The sequence below is a fragment of the Pristis pectinata genome, chromosome 19 (genome assembly GCF_009764475.1).
Source record: "Pristis pectinata isolate sPriPec2 chromosome 19, sPriPec2.1.pri, whole genome shotgun sequence".
Taxonomy (NCBI): domain Eukaryota; kingdom Metazoa; phylum Chordata; class Chondrichthyes; order Rhinopristiformes; family Pristidae; genus Pristis; species Pristis pectinata.
This window is the reverse complement of record NC_067423.1, coordinates 23,215,919-23,235,831: the sequence shown is the minus strand read 5'-3', so window position 1 is coordinate 23,235,831 and position 19,913 is coordinate 23,215,919. Positions and strand designations below refer to the sequence as shown.

Here is a 19,913-nt window from a genome sequence, read left to right as displayed (position 1 = left end):
TGATGTATGCTCCATTGCAAAGGGTCCACAAAAGTTTCCTCTTCACAACACCTGCCTGACACTCCACAAGAGTATCTGCAATCTTCGCCAGTCAGTCATCTTTCATGTGCACCAAGGCCACCTGCACCATTCCTGCCATTATTTTGTTTAAGATCAAGCTATTCAACTTTGAGATGGGCCTGGTTTGTGTGGAACAGCATCAGAACATTGTTCAAAATGCTGTTATCTTAGTTCCTGAAGGCAACTCCTTAAAGGGCCAAAGATTTGTGGATCCCAGCAGCAATGTTCAAATTCACATGTTCAACACAACTGTTTAATAAGCTATGAACAACATCACAGTTGTGCCTGGTGCCAATCTTACCTGGCAACTGCATATACTAAAATAGTCACGAGAAGGAATTCTGGCTGAATTTTGCTTTTCTAAACCAGTGTCTGCTCCGACTTGGGACCAAGTTAACTCAGCACAAGGTGAATCTGATGGCTGGGGTTTCTCTGGTCTGTTTGCATATTGTAGGAACAAGCCTATTTTTGGTCTATTCTATCTCTTGTATTATTCAGAGACATTTGGATGCTATCGTGTGACTAGAAAAGACTGGTTAGTTTTGCAAAAGGTAATTCTAGAAAGACAAATAATTTGTTTTATTAATTACCTGGCTGATTAAAAGGTTAATGATCATTGCTGAAAAATCACTGCTGATTTGGTAATCGAGAGTTAACATTACCCTTGATGTCTGTGGATTTATGAAGAAAGCTGCATAACACTATTTGCAGTGCTTCAACACTGACTGATCCAGAGAGGAGACACATGAATTAGTGGAAAGGAGCAATGTTAAACATAGGAGATGTATAAAACCTAAACTGTAACAAGGAGCACCGTGATGAGCTGCCAACACAGCAACTGTCCAACAAGTTCAAGCACAGAGAGAAAAGACAGAGTCATTGATGAAACTAGGAAACTTAGTTAGCAGGGGTGCAGCACCATGTCAGAAGGCCCCAGATTTGTCTTTTGCGTCTGTCTTGCAAACAAATTACATAAAACGCCAATATTGTCAGTTCCAGGAGATGGAAGGATATAAAGATATAAGAATATAAAGGCTCCTGAAAAATCAACAGAACAGGTATGTGCTGTCATATGTTGGAAGACAGGCACCTGGATCTGCCACTGCTGAAGGGCAGTCTGCAACGGAGGGAAGATGGGCTTGAATATCCTGCACATATGCATTTTCTGCTCCCACCCACTGCTCCAATGGACCCCTTTAAAAGCAGCAATATTTCTTACCAATGGTCTGGTTTTGGCCTCAGTTCCCTCATGAGGCTCCTACATTACCTTTATCATAGAGGCATCGTCTCCCCTGGTTTATTTCCACCGACTCTCCAAGGTCCTGGAAGCATGAATTCCCAACCCAAGAATGATAGGTTTGCCTGGACCAACATCCTGTTCCCACCAAACCAAATGGGAAATTCTATTTTAGAGCAGGACTGAACACAACTGGACTAAGTTGTGGCCTAACGAGCATGCTCAGAGGGAGACTCCTGTCGACATGATGTCAGGAATATGCCGAGGGCAGGGGCTGTAGATTTTCTAAACCAACATGCCGGTGTGAGGGAGGAAAAAATTAGAAATAGCACTTGGAGGCCTCTCATAAACAGTGGGTGACACAGTGGAGCAGCAGTTAGAGTCACTGCCTCACAGCACCAGAGGCCCATGTTCAGTCCTGACCTGTGTGTGTGGTTTGCATGTTCTCCCTGTGACCACGTGGGAATCCCAGCTTCCTCCCACATTCCAAAGACGTGTGGGTTGGTAGGTTAATTGGCTGCTGCAAACTGTAGTTACTGTGTAGGTGAGTGGTAGTGATGACGAAAGTGTGAGGAGAATAGAAAAAAAGGGATTACTGTAGGGTTAGTGTAACTGTGTTTTTGTCAATGCAGACTCCATGGGCCAAAGGGACTGTTTCCATGCTGTATCTATCCATGACCCTGTGACAGTATTAAAATGGTACAGTCCTAAGTTATCACTTGTTCAGTATAAATGGGTCAGTTTTCCAAATCTGTGTTCCACATGGAGAGCTTGTACCTAAAAACCAGATGTGCAGTCTTCAGGATTTCCTATTATAGGTTACAATAATGGACATCATGGACTGAAACACTTTCATTGTATGAAACTATCCACAAAGTTTGTCAAAAAAACTGGTGGAGGAGTCATTCCAGAGAGAAAAATGCAATAAAATTGGTGACTTTGAATCAATAGACCAATGAGCAACAAAGTAATCACAACAGAATCGTATTGCTAAAGTTTCTCAAATCTGTTTACTTCATTTGCAAGGATAAAAAATAGTCCATCCTTTCTGATCATCAATTATAACAAACTCTGGATTGTACTTATTCAGCAAATTGTGGATTCAAATACTGACTTACGTTTTCATGTTTCATGTGTTTTAACAGTCTCAGCTCCCGGTATGTCCTCCTTGCATGGATCAGAGACTGAAATGGTCTTGATAGCTTTTTTATAGCTACCTTCTGTCGTGTTCTTGTATCATAGGCAGAGCTAAAGAAATGAAAGAGCAAAGTCAGAGTTGGCATCCTGCTAAGTCTGCTCTGGCACAAATGTGCAGTACAAGATGAAAGCTTTCTATCAGCTGCTTTAAAAATATCTCATTTAGCTTTTTTTTAAACTGGATGAGAAAATGGACATTATTTCAAGGGTCTGTCACATCCTTTATTGAGAAAATATTTCCACAGAGCAGCCATACAAAGTTAATACTACATATTAACTGGGATTAGAAGAAATATGATAATTTTAGAAGAAATATGACATTTGTCATTAGTTGTGGCTCCTGGGTCTGAGATGCTTTGTCTCCGAGATGCTCTGTCTCCAACATCACAACTGGCTCCTTTGAAGAAGTACAATTTATTTGTCATTATCTCCAATTTATAAAGACCACCATGTAAATAGCATTTTTTAATTTTACAAGATCTTAATTTACTTACAGCCATTTTACAGCACTCATTCAATTGAGGTCAGTTAGCTACTGTTTAATAAGAGTTAAGCCATACACACAGTTATGTGACCACCCACTGATGATGCCAGTACCACCAGAAAACATCACAACAAATGAAAACTAAAGCCACAAAGCTACAGCTAACTAGCCCTGGAATGGACTGATTTTGGAGAAGATACCAGGACTTCCAAATCAAGGAAGTCTAGGAGAAGACTATACAGTTGTTAAAAACAATCACCAGAATTCAGTGGATGTGGCATAAAGCTAGTAAACAGAACACACTGTAGACATGGTACACTGGTGGTGACATCCGGGCTTGTGTATGTTGTTGAATCTGCTGGTGCGCTCACTGAGGTAAACATCACCACTTAAACATCACTTAGGTGAACTGTGACTTGTAGACATTATCTGAGGAGCGACAAACGTAGCAGATTTTCTTTTTAAGTCCTCAGCAACCAACCTGCATCTTATTATATGATGGGGGAGTAAGATGACTGATAAAGCAGCTAAAAATACAAAGATCAAGAACATATCTCTGCAGGACTCCTTAGGGATTGATATGATTGCCACTCAACAAACACAACGTGTTCCTTTGTGTTAGTTATGGCTCTTGCCACTGGATAGCTTTCCTCCAATCCACCTCGACTTCAGTATTACTCAGCTTCCTTGATGCAGTCAAATGCCACTTTTGTGACTAGGGTATTACTCATGACCACACTTACACCATGACTATAAAAAGGTCTGAAGACAAACAGTCTTGACGGAATGTAAACTGAGCATCAGTATATAAATTTATTGATGAGTCCTACTTCACAGTATTGTTGATGACTACTTCTATCCCTCAGCAGACGACCCGAAATAGAGTGAATGAGTGGCTATTGCCCCATTTAAATTTATCATAACGGGATCATTTTAATTTCTTCTGAGTAGATGCCGTTATTGTAGCTTTGCTAGAACACTTTGGCAGCATCAGAGTTGTTTCTGGAGCGCGGCTCCTCAGTGCTGTTGGGTATTTATTCCGTCCAGTACAGTCTGCTGTTTCATGATGTGAATCCAACTGACTGGTAATGGTAGAGGGCTCAGAAGGGTGAGAAGAGTCATTCTCCTTACATCTCCTACTGAAGAAAGTAGCAAATGTTCCACCTCGAGCTTGAATATATACTGGACTCTGCCTTAGTTAAAAGACACTTCCACGGAGCCTGCTACCAACTCATGCTCAGATGTGACTGTGCTTTAGAAATTGTGGAGATTCAGGACAAACCACTATTACTCTGCTCCAAGTTCCTTGATGCCACACTTGGTCAAAAGCTTCTTTTACTTCTAGGGTATTCACTCCCCTCATATCTAAAATGTGGGGAGTTGGATCAGTTTGTGCACTGCCCACAACTTACTGTTTCCCTTTACGTTAAGATTTGCATTGGCGTTAAGAACATTGTCAGACACCCAAGCAACCTTCATCTGGGGGCAAAAGTCAAATTTGCTTGAATAGAGTACCTTCGAAAAAAGGACTGGAGAAACAGTCATGACCCATTGTGAAGGCTTGCAGCCTGTACACAACATGGCACGCTGTGAAAGGTCAGATTTTTGCCAATGCATATTCACTGCTGCAGCATTTGGAGAGCTGACAACCACAAGAAACTTCACGTCATGAAGAACAAAGAAAAAAAGGGCAGAGCTATAAAAGGAAACCAGATATTCAACCATCTGTCACAGGTTCCTGTTCAATGAAAGTTCCAGTCATGCAAACAAAGCTGCAGTGCTGATGCCCACAAGAGCTCACAACACAAAGCACCACATATAGTGCAAAGAGGGCTGATCTTCCCAAGGCAGCAGGTTTAGTCATTCTAGCCCCTTCTGCAGACATGCTCTTCAGGTGCCCTGCCATTTCACAGAAAACACCAATCTAGTTTTTTCTGTCATGTTGAATGCAGGGTACTTTCCAATTCAAACTTCCTAATACTATTTGTCATCAAACGTGTCCAATGAGCTGGAGTAAACAATTAGGTTTTAAATGTACTGGCCAGAGGAGGCCATTACTGGAGCCGGATTCAAATCAAGGCTATGGGAGGGAAGAGCCCCAGTGGGCTTCTTCCTATTATCAATACCCAATTCAAGGAAAATAAACACAACTATAAACTGTGTCGATAGCAGAAACCAATGAGACTGTTGTTTATACAGTGTATTTTTTCAGCTTCTTACTAGCTAATCAGCATGGTTTTCAAGTATTTTAAACTTTCCCATATCAAATCCATGAACTTGAAACTTGCTTCCAAACCCCACAATCCTTAAACATTATGTTCTGTAATCTGGAAACATTCTGGATAATGATTTGAGAGTTTCAAGGAGACCAGCCTCTCCTAAATAATGCCGTTCCCCCTCCCTCATTTTACTGGGCTTCACCAGAATAGTGTAGTGGAGATGGGCATCCATTACAGGATATTGTCTTCTAGCCAAGTGTTTTTGAGAAACAAGATTTTTGATAATGAACTGATGCTGAAAACAATATTCAAATTATTATTAACAGTGCTTCTACGGAAAACTTTCATCAAGCACCAGATTTTTCCTTTCTAATATGTTAACAATTGACAATGCTTAATAAATACATACACATTATAACCAAGGCACTTTTCAATAAATTTGGAAACCTAGAGGGCAAAAGAAGATGCATTTTGATTACAGCAAGGTGACTTTTGAACCCATGCTAATATTCTCATTGTCAGTCAGTGAAAGAATCTTATAAATTGGTAAATTGGTTTATTATTGTCACATGTACTGAGATACAATGAAAAACATTGTTTTGCATGCCATCGATGCAGATCATTTCATTACAACAATGCATTGAAGTAGTACAAGGGAAAACAATACCAGAATGCAGAATACAGTTATAGATAAAGTGCAGTGCAGGCAGACAATAAGGTGCAAGGTCATAACGAGGTACATTGTGAGGTCAAGAGTCCATCTTATCATACCAGGGGAATGTACCTTCTCTCAGAGGATAGTGAATCTTTGGAATTCTCTGCTGCTGAGGGTGGTGGAGACCAGATCATCAGGTAGGTTTAAGTTACAGATGGATAAATATATTAAAAAAGAGCAGGAATTCAGGGTTATGGTGAGCTGGCATAGAAGAGGAGCTGAGAGCAGCAAAAATCAGCCATGATCATATTGAATGGTAGGGGAGGCTTGAGGGGCCTTGCGGGCAAATCCTGCTCCTTTTTTCCTTCTTGTTTTTGTGTTTAAGCACTGAACATGCTGATTTTCTGTATCCATGCAAATGTTCATATTGTAGCCCCTGTGGGCAGCAGAGTGGTGTGCCTGCTTCTCAAATAATGTAACAATTTCACAGAGAGTGCATATTCCGAGTGCAGTTAGATTTAAAGGATGACTAGGTAAATAGTTTTTATGGAAATGTTTTTCAATGCATTCTGATAACATTTCAACTTGGTCTTGAGAATGCGGAAAGATTTGTTGACAACACTGCTAACTCTTGTGTGGCAAGTTTTCACTGAGCTTGCAGCATCAAAACTGATTTTTCCAGAGTGTTTTCCTGTGACCATGTGTACAGAATCTTGTTTGACTAGATCAATGATAGAACAGCAAGCCACAGTGGGAAAAGAAAATGGCATTAACTTATTACTGGACTAATGCATGCACCAAGTTTGGTTGTGTTACTGTTGAAAAGGACTGAGACAACATGAGTGCCCCATTCGGTTATATCAGGAAGTTAAGCAGGCATGATCAAGCTGGAGCACTATTCAGCTCTGAATGAATGGACGTTTTCTTGGGGGAGTGTTGTAGAACCGAGGGACCTAGAAGTACAAGTACATGGTTCTCTGGAAGTGGTGTCACAGGGCAGACAGGACAGTGAAGAAGGCCTTTGGCCTTCAGTCAGGGCACTGAGTATGGAAGTTGGGATGTTATGTGGCAGTTGTACAAGATGTTGGTGAGGTCACATTTGGAATATTGCGTTCAGTTTTGGTCACACTGCTATAGGAAGGATGCCATTAAGCTGGAAAGAGTGCAGAGGAGATTTACGAGGATGCTGCTTGTCTTATGGAGAGAGGATAAGCAGGCTAGGACTTTATTCACTGGAGTGTAGGAGAATGAGGGGTGATATTATAGAGATGTATAAAGTCATGTGGGGCATAGATAGGGTGAATGCATGCTTTTCCCCAGGACTGGGGAATCAAGAACTAGAGGGCATAGGTTTAAAGTGAGAGGGGAGAGATTTAATAGAATCCTGAGGGGCAACTTTTTCACTCTGAGAGTGGTCTGCAAATGGAATATGCTGCCAGAGGAAGTGGATGAGGCAGGTAGATTAACAACATTTAAAAGGCACTTGGACAGGTACATGGATGAGAAAGGTTTAGAGGGATGTGGGCCAAACATGGGCAAATGGGAATTGCTTGGATGGGAATCTTGGCTGGCCTGGACCAGTTGGGCCAAAGGGCCTGTTTCCGTGCTCTATGACATCTTTTTTTTAAAGTGAATAATATCCTAGAGGTTGAAAGAGAAGGTGGTATTGTGAGAACCCAAAATCATGTGATGCATGTGTTCAAAATAATAACATTCCCAAATGGAGATTAGACCAGAGGCACATGGTACACTGGAAAATGTCTTCATTAGTGATGAGTAGAAACCAGTACACTACTTGGATCTGAAGTCTTTTAAAATAGTTGAAAATTATGTGTTTGGGACATGAAATCAGAAGCTGGGTATGACAATTAATGTGTATATTATTTCATTAAAGAACTTATCCCTGCATTGCAATTGATGCTCGTTGGATCATGCCTAAGACGATAAGTTTGTTTGCAGAGGGGTAGATGAAATGAAGTCAGTTAGTGTACAAAACTTGGTGTTCAAGCTTGCATGTAAAATTGTTATGCCAATGGGAATGGCATCCAAGAACTTGAAAGTATTTTGTTCACTGCAAACAACTAGTATTGCTGCAGTCCACAGTCAGGAAGTCTCAGCAAGGTTCAAGGTCATGATTTCATATCCAAAGTGTTCTGGTGGGACTGGTTCAGTCAGATGCCATCATTGCAAAGGCAAGTATTTACCACAGTGTTTTCACTTTAGAATAGCCAAGTGTTTCAGCTGCGAAAAAGTCACATTTTCACACCCTAAAAATCCAAGGCTAAGATAAGCAACTTCAGTCTAATTTAAAACAACCGAAAGGAAGACTTCATTGTGCGCAAGTTCATTCAGATAATGAGGAAGTGGGATTGTACACTACCTGTGTACGAGGATAACGAGGAAGTGGGATTGTACACTACCTGTGCCACGAGCAGTAAGGCAGCAACAGACAGGCTTTCAAACAAAGCTGAAGATACTAGAGATGGTGAAACCAAGCATAGACCAGGTGCCCACTTTGTGGAACACCGGCGCTCTGTCCGCAACAGCCATCTCAAGCTTCTGGCTCTGTGTCATTTTACCTCTCCCTCCCACTCCCACCCTGACCTGTCTGACCCCGGCCTTCACCATTGTTATGGAGAGGGAAAATGCAAATTGGAAGAAAAGCATCTCATATTCCACTTGGATAGCTTACAACCCAATGGCATGAATATTGAATTTTCCAGTTTCAGGTAACCTACACACCTGGTACTCTCCTTCCACAAACACTCTCCTGTCCACCGAGTTTTCTCCTCCCTTTGTTCATCCTTCCCATCCTCTCCCCCCACCTGGTTCCATCTATCACCTCCCAATCTCTACCCCACTCCACTTTGTACTGCTATATACTGGCAATCTTTTCTCTTCCTTTTCAGTTCTGATGCAGGGTCTCGACCCAAAACGTTGACTTGCACCTTTTGCCTCAGATGCTGATTGACCTGCTGAGTTCTTCCCGCATTCTGTTTTTGTTTCAAATAAAGATATCAACAACAAGTGCATTGACATGTACATTGATGCTGCTAGAGTCTTTGGTAATGAGTCAAAACACTAAACAAGTTCAAATGGATACCACTGACAGAAAGTGCTGTCAAACTGAAACCTACTCTGATGAGGTTTTGTAGACATTAGGGCAAAATGGAAGGCCCAGTAGAATACATCAGGTAGTGACTACAGTTATCTACACAGCTTGCAGCAAACTTTAAAACAGGTCAACTTCATTTAATGAGAGGAATAGATTGAGAGAACCCACACTGGATTCACTTAGTGTTTCCAGTGATGACATTTCAAAACTGCACCTTGACACATTGTTGGAAAGTAATAATAACATACTCAAAGACAACTTCACTAACACAACAGGGTACAGCATGCACATTCACATCAGATCAGGTTCAAGGGTGGTCTTTTGTAAAACTAGCCTGAAGAATTGACTCGAGAAGGAACCGGATAGCCTGGAGCAACAACAGCATAGCTGTGCGGGGACTACAAAGTCTCATTAAATCAAGCTGAAAATGATGGAAAATATCTGCTATTGATTTTGCCAGAATTGTAAGCATATTTAGCAGGATCAAAAGGCATTCACAAAATTGCAGCTTTCTGACACCAACACACAAGTGAATGCTGACAGTCACCCGGCCATCAATATGCACAAAGGACTCATACATAGGCTTACCCGATGGAGTTAAGTCTTTGCCCAAGATTTGAGGCCATGATGAAAGAAATTTACATGGAGTGGATCAACGCTTGTGTAAATGTCACAAGCACAGTAGAAGGGAAGCTTCTGACTTTGAAAGCAATGTTCAGTTTACACGAGCATAATGTGAAACTGTGTGAAAGCAAATGTGTGTGTTTTTGCAATGAGTTTGAAGGTTATGCCAACGGGCTTCAGCCAGTGATGGAAAAAGTTGAGGCAATCATCAAACGTGCCAAAGCCTGAAAATGGAGCTGAGGTAAACTTGTTCCTAGGGATGATGCAGTATTACATGTGATTCCTTCCAGAGCTTGAGATGGGACACAGACCTCTTCATCACTTGTTGATGAAGTATGTTAAATGGATGTGGAGCAAGGAGCAACAAAGTACATATGATGAATGCAGGAAAAGATTAGCAAGCAAAGCTTTTCTTCTTCATTATGGCTCATCACATGAATTGAAACGGTCTTGTTGTGGGGTTGGTTCAGTGATAAGTCACATGAATGTGGAGAAAGAGAAACCCATCAATTTTGCATCTCACACTCTCACGAGGAGTAAGTGTAACTATGCACAATTTAAGAAGGAAACACTCAGAATAGTGTTTGGAATCAAGAAATTCCTTCAGTTATTACCAGGCAGAACTTTTATCCACTACGAATGAAAGTATGTCCCAAATCAGCAACATTTACTAATGTGATGACAAGGGTACAAAAGACAAGAAATCCTTTTATCACAGTATGACTAGCAATAGCGCACAGCAATTCCGGGAAGACCACAGTGGATATTGTGATGACTGTGGCATTAAAAACTCTGATACTGTAAGTTAAAATGAAATCTGAAGTAATTCCCTAATTTACGAAAGGCATGCAGTCCGAGAAAATTGTAGGGGCTAGGTGAAATGCATTGTGGGTATTTTTATAGTGTATTCCAAGAGCACTGTGCTCTTCATAATAGTGAAAAATAGATAAATAAATTGAAAACATTTATCCAAGAGTCAATGGTGTTAAAGCAAAATTTCATAGATCGAGATATACTGCATGAGTTATATACAGTCAATAAGGACTTTCCAGTACCTGCATCTGAAACTGCAGAAAAGATCCATTATTAAAAAAGATCTATGAACAGACACTAAAAGGATAGAGTCTGACCAATGTCCAGGCAAGGAGCTGGACATCAATTTAGTCAATGAGCAATTTTTCTTGGAGGCCTGAAACAGGAGTTGGAGCTCCCAATTTATGCATTGAGCTATGCACAGAGGACACTTACCAAGAAGCTGCACCAATGAGGTAAGCAATGTATTTATAACACGGTTCTGATGAAGGGTCTTCAACCTGAAACTTTAATGGTTTCTGTTTCCAAAGATGCTTCCAGACCTGCTGAGCTTCCTTGAGGCTACCAGCTTATTAAGAAGTTATCCAGAATCAATAACAAGTAAAGGTTAACCATAAATTCCATCTTTTGGCACTCAAAAGAAAAAAAAATTAAGGTCAATGCCTTTGTCATTGAATAGGAAAGTGAAACAGCCCTGGGTAACTTGGCCTACACTTTTACCTGGCATCTATTATTTCTTCCCCAAAGGCACTGCTGAGATCCCTCAAGTGACAAATAACAAACTGAGAATGCTTCCTTGAACTCTGTGGTACAGTCATCATTGACAATGGGATTTAATATTCTGATGTGCTTTACTAACTTACACAAATGTAAACAACATGACTTATATTCAATATCTCCCCACAAGTTGTGCAAAATGTTCATATGTAAGATCTGACACCGACTTTACGGCAATAGAATTGTCTGTGGAATTTCTAACACCAGCTTAAATGCATAACATACTGTACATGTACTCCTAATCTTGTCACAATTGCTAGTGACTCTATATCATCATATTTCACTAACATATTCTTTGTATTTTTATGTGCTACAAAATTTGAGAACATATTACGATCTATTAAAAGCGGCAAAAGGAAGTGACAACTTGGTCCATCAAGTACCACCTATACGTACACATAAGAGAAAGTTGGCCATTTGGCCCTTCACACCTGCTCCATCATTCAATACGGCCACAGCTGAACTTTTGCCTCAGTGCCATTTTCTTGTAAAAAAAAAATCATATTCCTCAATTCTTTTAATATCTGAAAATCTAAGGATCTATATCTGGAATGTACTCAATGAATGCACCTCCCAGGTCCTCAGGTAGACAATTGCAAAGATTCACCAACCACTGGTTGAAGTAATTTCCTCTCGTCTTGGCTGGTCAACATTTTATTTTGAGAATATGACTCATGGTTGTAATCATCTCAGCTAAGGGAAACATTATCTCCACATCTACCTTGTCAAAACCCATAAGAATTTTGAATGATTCAATTAAATCACCTCTCATTCTTCTGAACTCCAGAGAGTATGGATCCAGCCTGCTTAATCTCTCCTCAAAGAACAATCACCAGAACCCAAGAATTGATCTGGTGAACCTCCATCAAAAGTATTTCTTCAGTAGGAAGACCAGCAACCAAAAAATATAGTATGTACAGTAGTACAACATACTATGTACAGTTTTACCAGGGCCCTATATAATTACAGAAAGATGCTTTTACTCTTGTACTCAAATCTACTTGCAACAAAATCCAACAAACCACTTGCTTTCCTTGTTTGCTATCCCTGCAATGTTAACTTTCAGTGATTTGTGTACAAGGACATCCAGGTCCCAATGAAAGCCAAAGTTTTCAATCTCTCACCATTTAACAAATACTTTGCATTTTTTATTTTTTCCTACCAAAGTGGATGACTTCAGATTTTCCCCATATTATATTTCATCTGTCATGTCCTTATCATTCACTTAGTCTGCCCCTATCCATTTGAAATGTCTCTGCATTCTCCTTTCTACACATATAGCCATCCAGCTTTGTTTCATCAATGAACCTGGATAATTATACTTGATCCCTTCATCCAAATCATTGATATAGATTGTGAACAGCATTGTGAGTACTTGAGTAATCTCTGGACTACTTGAGTGGTTACACAGCTCCCAAATAGTTTATTTCTCTCCATCATCTGTCCATTAACCTACATTCAATCTATACCTGAATATGACCCCAAATTCCATGTGCTCTAATTTTATTTAATAATCTCTTGTAAGGCACCTTATTACAGGTCTTCTGTAGGTCAAGTACACCACATCAACTGGTTTGGCCTTACTATTCTATGACTGACAAGTTCAGAACATTCTGAACAGATTTGTCAAGCATTATTTCACCCCCATAAATCCACAGTCACTTTGCCCAATCATCATTCTATTTTCTGAAAGCCTTGTTCTCATTTCCTTTACGATAGATTCTAGCACATTCTCTGTTACTGATGTCAGACTAACTGGACTGTAGTTCCCTCTTTCTCCCCCTGTCTTTCTGCAATTGTGTGGTTACTTTCCAGTCTGTTAAAATCATTCTGGAATCTCTAGAAGTTTGGAAGGTAACAACCAGTGTATCCACTATCATTATCTTTCAAAGCTAGGGGTTGCTGGTGATTAGGCCCCAGGATTTATTTGCTTTCCATCTCATTAATTTTCCCAATTTTATTTGGAATGGTAATTTCTTAACTGCTCATTCTCTTTAAGCCTGTTGTTCTCCACTCTTTCCAGAGTTTTTTTTTGAGTATTTTTCTGTCAAGCCAGACACAAAATTGCTCAATTTCTCTGCTACTTCCTTCTTCCCTAATATCATTTCTCCTATCTCAGTCAATAAGGGACACACGCTAACCTTTGCAAACATTCTTTTTCTTACATTACTTTAGTATTCTACTTTCATTTACTCTTTTTGCTGAAATGTGGTATTTCCCCAATCCTCAGGCTTATTGCTCTTCTTGGCAACATTATTAGCCGTTTCCTTTGATCTAAAACTATCCTGAACTTCTCTTGTTAGTAACGGTTGGACCATCTTTTCATTGGGTGTTTGTGCCTTAAATAAATATTTATATATTGTAAACTACATATTAATTCTTTTAGTGTTAACCAACGCTTATTTATGATGACATATTTTGAAAGAGTTTCCCAATCTATCATAACCAACTCAAGGTAGATTGGGAAACTACACTAAAAGACATGTAGTTTACTTTGTTTATGTTTAAATCCATGGTTTAAGATTGAATTAAACCCCTTTCAATCTTAATATAACATGCTATCAAATTATAACCATTCTTCCTAAAGGCCACTTTAACATTTTTGATTAAGTCTTTCTCATTGCACAATATTAGATTCAAAATAGCCTGTTTTCTCACTGGGAAACAACATACTGATCTAAAAAACATCTTGGATACCAACCCACTGCAGCCAGCTACAATATCTCCTGGCACAGGGAAACAAGTGATCTGAAGACAATCAAATGGGTTTCAGGAGACTGCAATAACTGAATGTCCCACTCCTAAATACCTTGCATTTCCTTTATGTGTAGAGGCACCGGCTGCAGTCTGTGGCATTTGCCAGAAGTTCAGAGCTGCCTTGCCTAATGCTACTGCAACTTTCAGTTCAACCAGGCTCATTATTTGCAGAATAGAGACTGCCTTGAATCTGTGATTAAAATCACCTGAAATGTGAAATTTATTTCTCCTGTCATGATGTTGATGAAACAAAAACACAGATAAGTGCTGTTTCTACCAAGTGCTGTCGCTCAGTCACAATCACAATCAATTTGGAATGCTTCCTTTACGAATTTCTACACATTTTCTAAATTAAATGTATATATACACCACTTATATATATATATATATGTATATGTATTTACACTGTGTTCAAAATATCAAAGGCTATATGATAAGGTAACACGGGTAACAATAGCCCCTAATTATCAGTCCAAATAATTATAACTAAATGCTATAGTGAATCAGGTTGGACAGATACAGGACTGAATGTGGAAACCCAAAAGTTGGAAGCTGAGATGAACTGCTGAGCCATTATCTTTGAGAAAATGGCATCACGTGGTCTGCCTCATCATAGAAGTCACTGTACATACATTTGTAGATACAAATTAAACTTGCAATATGGCAAAAAATTGGTCAAGATAAAATGCCTAAAGGCATGTCTAAGAGCAGACACCCTTAAATTCAATCCTGCAAAACTAATGGCCCAATAGATTGCTGGAAATAGACCACCTTGTTTAAAAGAAACTATATGAACTGGTTTTATATTATACCTTAATTAATCTTCTATAGCCAGCATTAAAGCAAAAATCTGAAAAGATGGTGAAACTGATGGGTTAATTCAAAGTCAATCAGATACAGCAAAGAAAAATAAAGAGAGTGAAAGATTAGGTTAAAAAAGTAACAGTTGGCATATATTCATCCTGAAGGGGAGTGTGCAGTAGTGTGACCCACCAAGACTGCTACTCTTTCTGACATATACCAAGAACCTGAATTTGAGTATCCAGGGCAAAGTCTGTAGCTGACAGTAAAATGTAACAGAATTCAGGAGGGCATAAACAAATTGGTGAATTGGACAAACTACTGGGAGTGAAATTTAACAATGAGAAGTAGGAAGAACCAGGAAAGTTATGCAACACTTTCTTAAAATGCTTCTTCATTCTGGGGAACATTTTAGGAAGGTTGTCAATTGTATAAATGATACATATTTACGAGCCTGTGCATATTGATAGATAAGAGGGGGCCTGGTTTCCCCAGTAATTATCCAACAAAATCTGTATAACTGGAGGTTATGGACACACAGAATGTTTCCATCCCACAATGTGAAGGATGTGGATATTTACCCCATCAAAAATGGGAAATTTACACTCCTGGGTTTTACCATGGATTTATTGGCATGGTATTAGGGATCAGCATCCTCAGTTATATTGAATGCATGGAGAGAATAGGACTGCTCTCCTCAGAGCAGAAATGGTTTAGGAGGAGATGTGATAGAAGTGTTCAAAACAATAATGGGTTAATAAAGTGAAACTGGTCCTGTGCAAAAGTGTTGGTGAACAGAAAGCATTGATTTAAATTAACTGGTAAAAAGAACCAGAGGCAAGATGAGGAGACGTTTTCTTATACATTGTTGTTTTAATGGAAATTCAATAACTTTCCAAAAGGAACGGGATTAAAACATGAAAAAGGTAAAATGCTGAGATACAGGGAAAAGACATGGGAATGTGACTAATTAAACTGCTCTTTCCAAAGAGTCGGCATAGTTCTAAAGCCCAAATATCCTCCTGTGCTGCACCATTCAATGATTCTTACTAATATGTGTAATGATTACATCCAGCAGCCGGACAAATTGGAAAGCTCTATTATATATTAAGCAAACCAAGATTCACCTAATGAAAACAGAAATCACCGAAATAGCAATTTATTTATTTTTAGTTACAAATCTTGCAGATGTAATAATTAAGGAATAAAATTTCACATATATTTTAGTAGGGAAATCAATGTCTAACAAGCCAGTTGCAATAGCAGTAACTCAAGCGTTGATACATTTGGGCAGAAATAGGTGGCAAAAGACAACTGATTGCAAATAAATAATTATAATAGAAGAACTTAACGATGGCGTTTTTAATCCCGTTGTAAAGTCGATCCATAAAAACCTTTACCGATGGACAGAAAGGACTACAGTCTCTTGTGGTCGCTGTTTATAAACACAATCGATGGTGAACTCCTCAGCCGGGTTACGGGAACCAACAATGTACACTCATTGCTGGTGCAAATATCTGAGCTCACTGGACCAGGGGGACGATGCAGTTGTTGTTTCACTTCTCACACGGTAAATACCCAAAAGCACATTTTGTTTCAAAATCTCGGAATGGCTTCAATACAGCGCTCCCACATCTTCATCTGTAAACTGGACCGTACTAACCACGCCCATAGAGCCCATTCCAATATGGTTACCTCTCCAGTTAATCCCTGGGATCTTGACAGTGGTCGATATTTAATTATTTCAGTCTAATATAAATTGCAGTCTTCACACTTCCCATCTCAGCACTTCAAATATCGATTTCGACCTTTGTCAACCAGGCCCACACAAAGCAAGACCCTATACATTTAAAACCACATTTTTTAAATATTTGAGCACTCTGCAAGATTTGTGCCTATAATGCCAAAAATATCTGAAAACATCCATGAAACGACATGTAAAATGTTGCCGGGTGTATACACGGGGGTGCAGGACGATCACTGAGACATGATACTCACCAGACAGATCCGTAAGCCCCAGATCCAACCGGGGTCAGGTGCTGATATCTCTCCGGCACTTCCCATATCGTTTTGTTTAATTCTTGTTTGTAAAAGCCAGTCCTGACTGACATTTTTTTTACTCCATCAAACGGTGCGGCCGGACCCCCTCCGAGGCAATAAAGTCAGCGCCGAATCGAAACTGATTACAGATTCCAGCCACACGTTTGCATTTTCTCACAGAAGACAAGCAGCGCGCAGCCTGCTCAAGCGTGTAGACCCCGACCGGCTCAGCATTGCAACTGGCACCAAACGCTCAAACTGCTCACACAACCGCCGCCACCACTTACACACAGACACTTCGCTATCTGAACTGTCACTTTTAGCACATTGAAAGGGGCGGGGTCGGGTGATTTCAATTGCTTCGGTTAAACCATATGTTCAGGGCTTAGTTTCACCCTTAAACATAGCAATATTTTGGAGAATTTCCACAATGTTTTTTTTACGCTTTGCACCTCTTTGTTTCCCATCCCGTCCTAATGCAAGGTTTCGACCCGAAACGTCGACAATTCGTCCCCCACCAACAGATGCTGCTCGACCCACTGAGTTCCTCCAGCAGATTGTCTGTTGCTCCAGATTCCAGCATCTGCAGTCTCTTGTGTCTCCATTGTCTCCCACCTTCACTTCTGCAGGATGGGCCAGTCCTTGCGAACATTCCTTTCATTCCTCTCAGATCCCAACATATCTCCCCCAGTTTTCCATTCCTTCATGGTTGCTTTGGGTTACTCCATCCAGTGGGGAGCCAAGGGCTCTGGGAATCTGGAAGAAAATTAGGTAGGGCCAAGGACAGATTAGCAGTGATCTTGTTGAATGGCAAAGCAGGCAGGAGGAGACCACTCCTGCTCCTATTTCTGATGTTCCTCCTCCTCTTTCCCGTCAAAACAGAAGCCTGAAGTCCCACACCATCAGGTTCAAGAACAGCTACTTCCCTTCAACCATTTGGTTCTTGAACCAAACTGCACAACCCTAATCACTACAGTTTAGCAACACTATGACCACTTTGCACTAAAATTGACTTTTTTTGTTGTAATTGTATTCTTTCTTGTAAAAATTCTATTTATGTTTTTCCTGTGATTGCTGTTTGTATGATGCTATGTGCCTGTGATGCTACTGCAAGTAAGTTTTTCATTGCACCTGTGCATACATGTACTTGTGAATAAACTTGACTTTGACCTTGACTTTATATAGTGCCCCTCAGCCACTTCACCTATATACACAGGGTCAACAGAGGCATAATCACATCAAATTCTGCCTTACTCAAGGTTTCCTTGCTTATCCAAGAGTGAATCAGCGGATATTTTCAAGAAAAACAAAGGACTGCAGATGCTGGAATCTAGATGAAAAACACGCTGATGCTGGAGGAACTCAGCAGGCCAGGCAGCATCCGTGGAGAAAAAGCAGGCAGTCAACGTTTTGGGTCAGGACCCTTCTTCAAGACTGAAGATAGGAAAAGGGGAAGCCTAATATACAGGAGAGAAAAGCAGAGCAGTGATAGGTGGACAAAAGAGGGAGGCTGGGTGGGCACAGGGTGGTGATAGGTGGATGCAGGTAAGAGATGGTGATAGGTGCGGGGGAGGAGGAGAGAGCAGATCCACGGGGGCATGGGTCAAAGGTAAGGAGGAAAAAAGGGTAGAAAAAAGAGAGATAGGCTAGGAAAGGGAAGAAAAGAAGAGGCATGGTTGGATGATGGTGTGAGGGGGTGGGGTGAGGGGATTACTTAAAATGGGAGAATTCAATGTTCATGCCATTAGACTGCAAGGTACCAAGACAGAAAATGAGGTGCTGTTCCTCCAGTTTGTGCTTGGACTTCTCCTGGCAGTGGAGGAGGCCGAGGACTGACATCTCTGTGATGGAGTGGGAGGGGGAGTTGAAGAGACTGGCAACGGGGAGATGCAGCTTGTGGTTACGGACAGAGCACAGGTGTTCTGCGAAACAGTCACCTACTCTGTGTTTGGTCTTGTCAGTGTAAAGGAGACCACATTTGGAGCACAGAATGCAGTAGATGATATTAAGCAAAGTGCAGGTAGTTCTCTGTCTCACCTGAAAGGACTGTTTGGGATCCTGGATGGAGGTGACAGAGGTGGTGTAGGGGCAGGTGTTGCACCTATGGCGGGGGCAGTGGGAAGTCCCCTGGGGTGGAAGTGGGATGGGTGGGGGAGGGGGAGTGAACTTGGGAGTTGTGGAGAGAGCGGTCCCTGCAGAAGGCAGAAAGGGGTGGGGAGGGGAAGATATGCTTGGTGGTGGGGTCCCGTTGGAGATGATGGAAATGGTGGAGAATGATGTGTTGGATATGTAGACTGGTGGGATGAAATGTGAGGACAAGGGGGACCCTATACCTGTTGGGTCTGGGAGGTGTGGGGGTGAGAGCAGAGGTGCAGGAAATGACAGAGCTGCTGGTGCGAGCTCTCTCGACCACAGTAGGGGGGAAGCCATGGTTAGTGTTGGACATCTCGGATGTCCTGGAGTGGAAAGCCTCATCATGGGAGCAGATGCGGCAGAGACAGAGAAATTTAGAAAAAGGGATAGTGTCCTTCCAAGAGACAGGGTGGGAGGAGCTGTAATCAAGGTAGCTGTGGGTGTCAGTGGGTAAGGAATCTCCTGAGATGGAGATGGAAAGATTGAGGAAGGAGAGAGAATGGTCAGAGATAGTCCAAGTGTATTGGAGAGCAGGGAGAAAATTAGTGGTGAAATTTATGAAACTGTCGAGTTCTGCACGGGTACAAGAGGTGGCACCAATGCAGTTGCTGATATAGCGGAGAAAGAGTTGAAGAATGGGGCTGGAGTAGGCTTGGAACAGAGACTGTTCAATGTAGCCAACGAAGAGGTAGGCATAGCTGGGGCCCATGTGAATGCCCGTGGCTATGTCCTTGCTCTGTAGAAAGTGAGAGGAATTGAAAGTGAAGTTGCTTAGAGTGAGGACAAGTTCAGCCAGGCGGAAGAGAGTGTTGGTGGAAGGGGACTGGTTCTGTCAATGGTCAAGAAGGAAACAGAGGGTGGTGGGGCCGTCATGATGGGGAATGGAGGTACAGTATATAGGGACTGGACATCCATGGTGAAGATGAGGTTGTGCATGCCAGAGAACGTAAAGCTATGGAAGAGTTGGAGAGCATGTGATGTGTCAGGGATGTAGGTGGGAA

The 19,913-nt window shown here is 41.1% G+C and overlaps 1 protein-coding gene across 4 annotated transcripts in view; it reads right to left on the bottom strand.

The window, feature by feature from the left end:
• mapk11 (mitogen-activated protein kinase 11) overlaps positions 1–17,045 on the bottom strand; it is a 37,675-nt gene extending 20,630 nt beyond the window's left edge. For 2 of the 4 annotated variants that reach the window (XR_007957811.1, XM_052033648.1), the window contains exons 1-2: positions 16,738–17,045; positions 2,416–2,545 (exon numbers count right to left, since the gene is read on the bottom strand). Coding sequence is in view for 3 of the 4 variants with exons in the window: in XM_052033648.1 (XP_051889608.1) it covers positions 2,416–2,545; positions 16,738–16,850 (243 nt within the window). In the remaining variant the exon portion in view is untranslated. Of the gene's footprint in view, positions 1–2,415; positions 2,546–4,493; positions 4,546–16,434; positions 16,580–16,737 lie in introns of those variants that run through there. The other 2 variants (XM_052033651.1, XM_052033652.1) reach the window with 2 other exon arrangements.
• Positions 17,046–19,913: the final 2,868 nt, after the last annotated feature.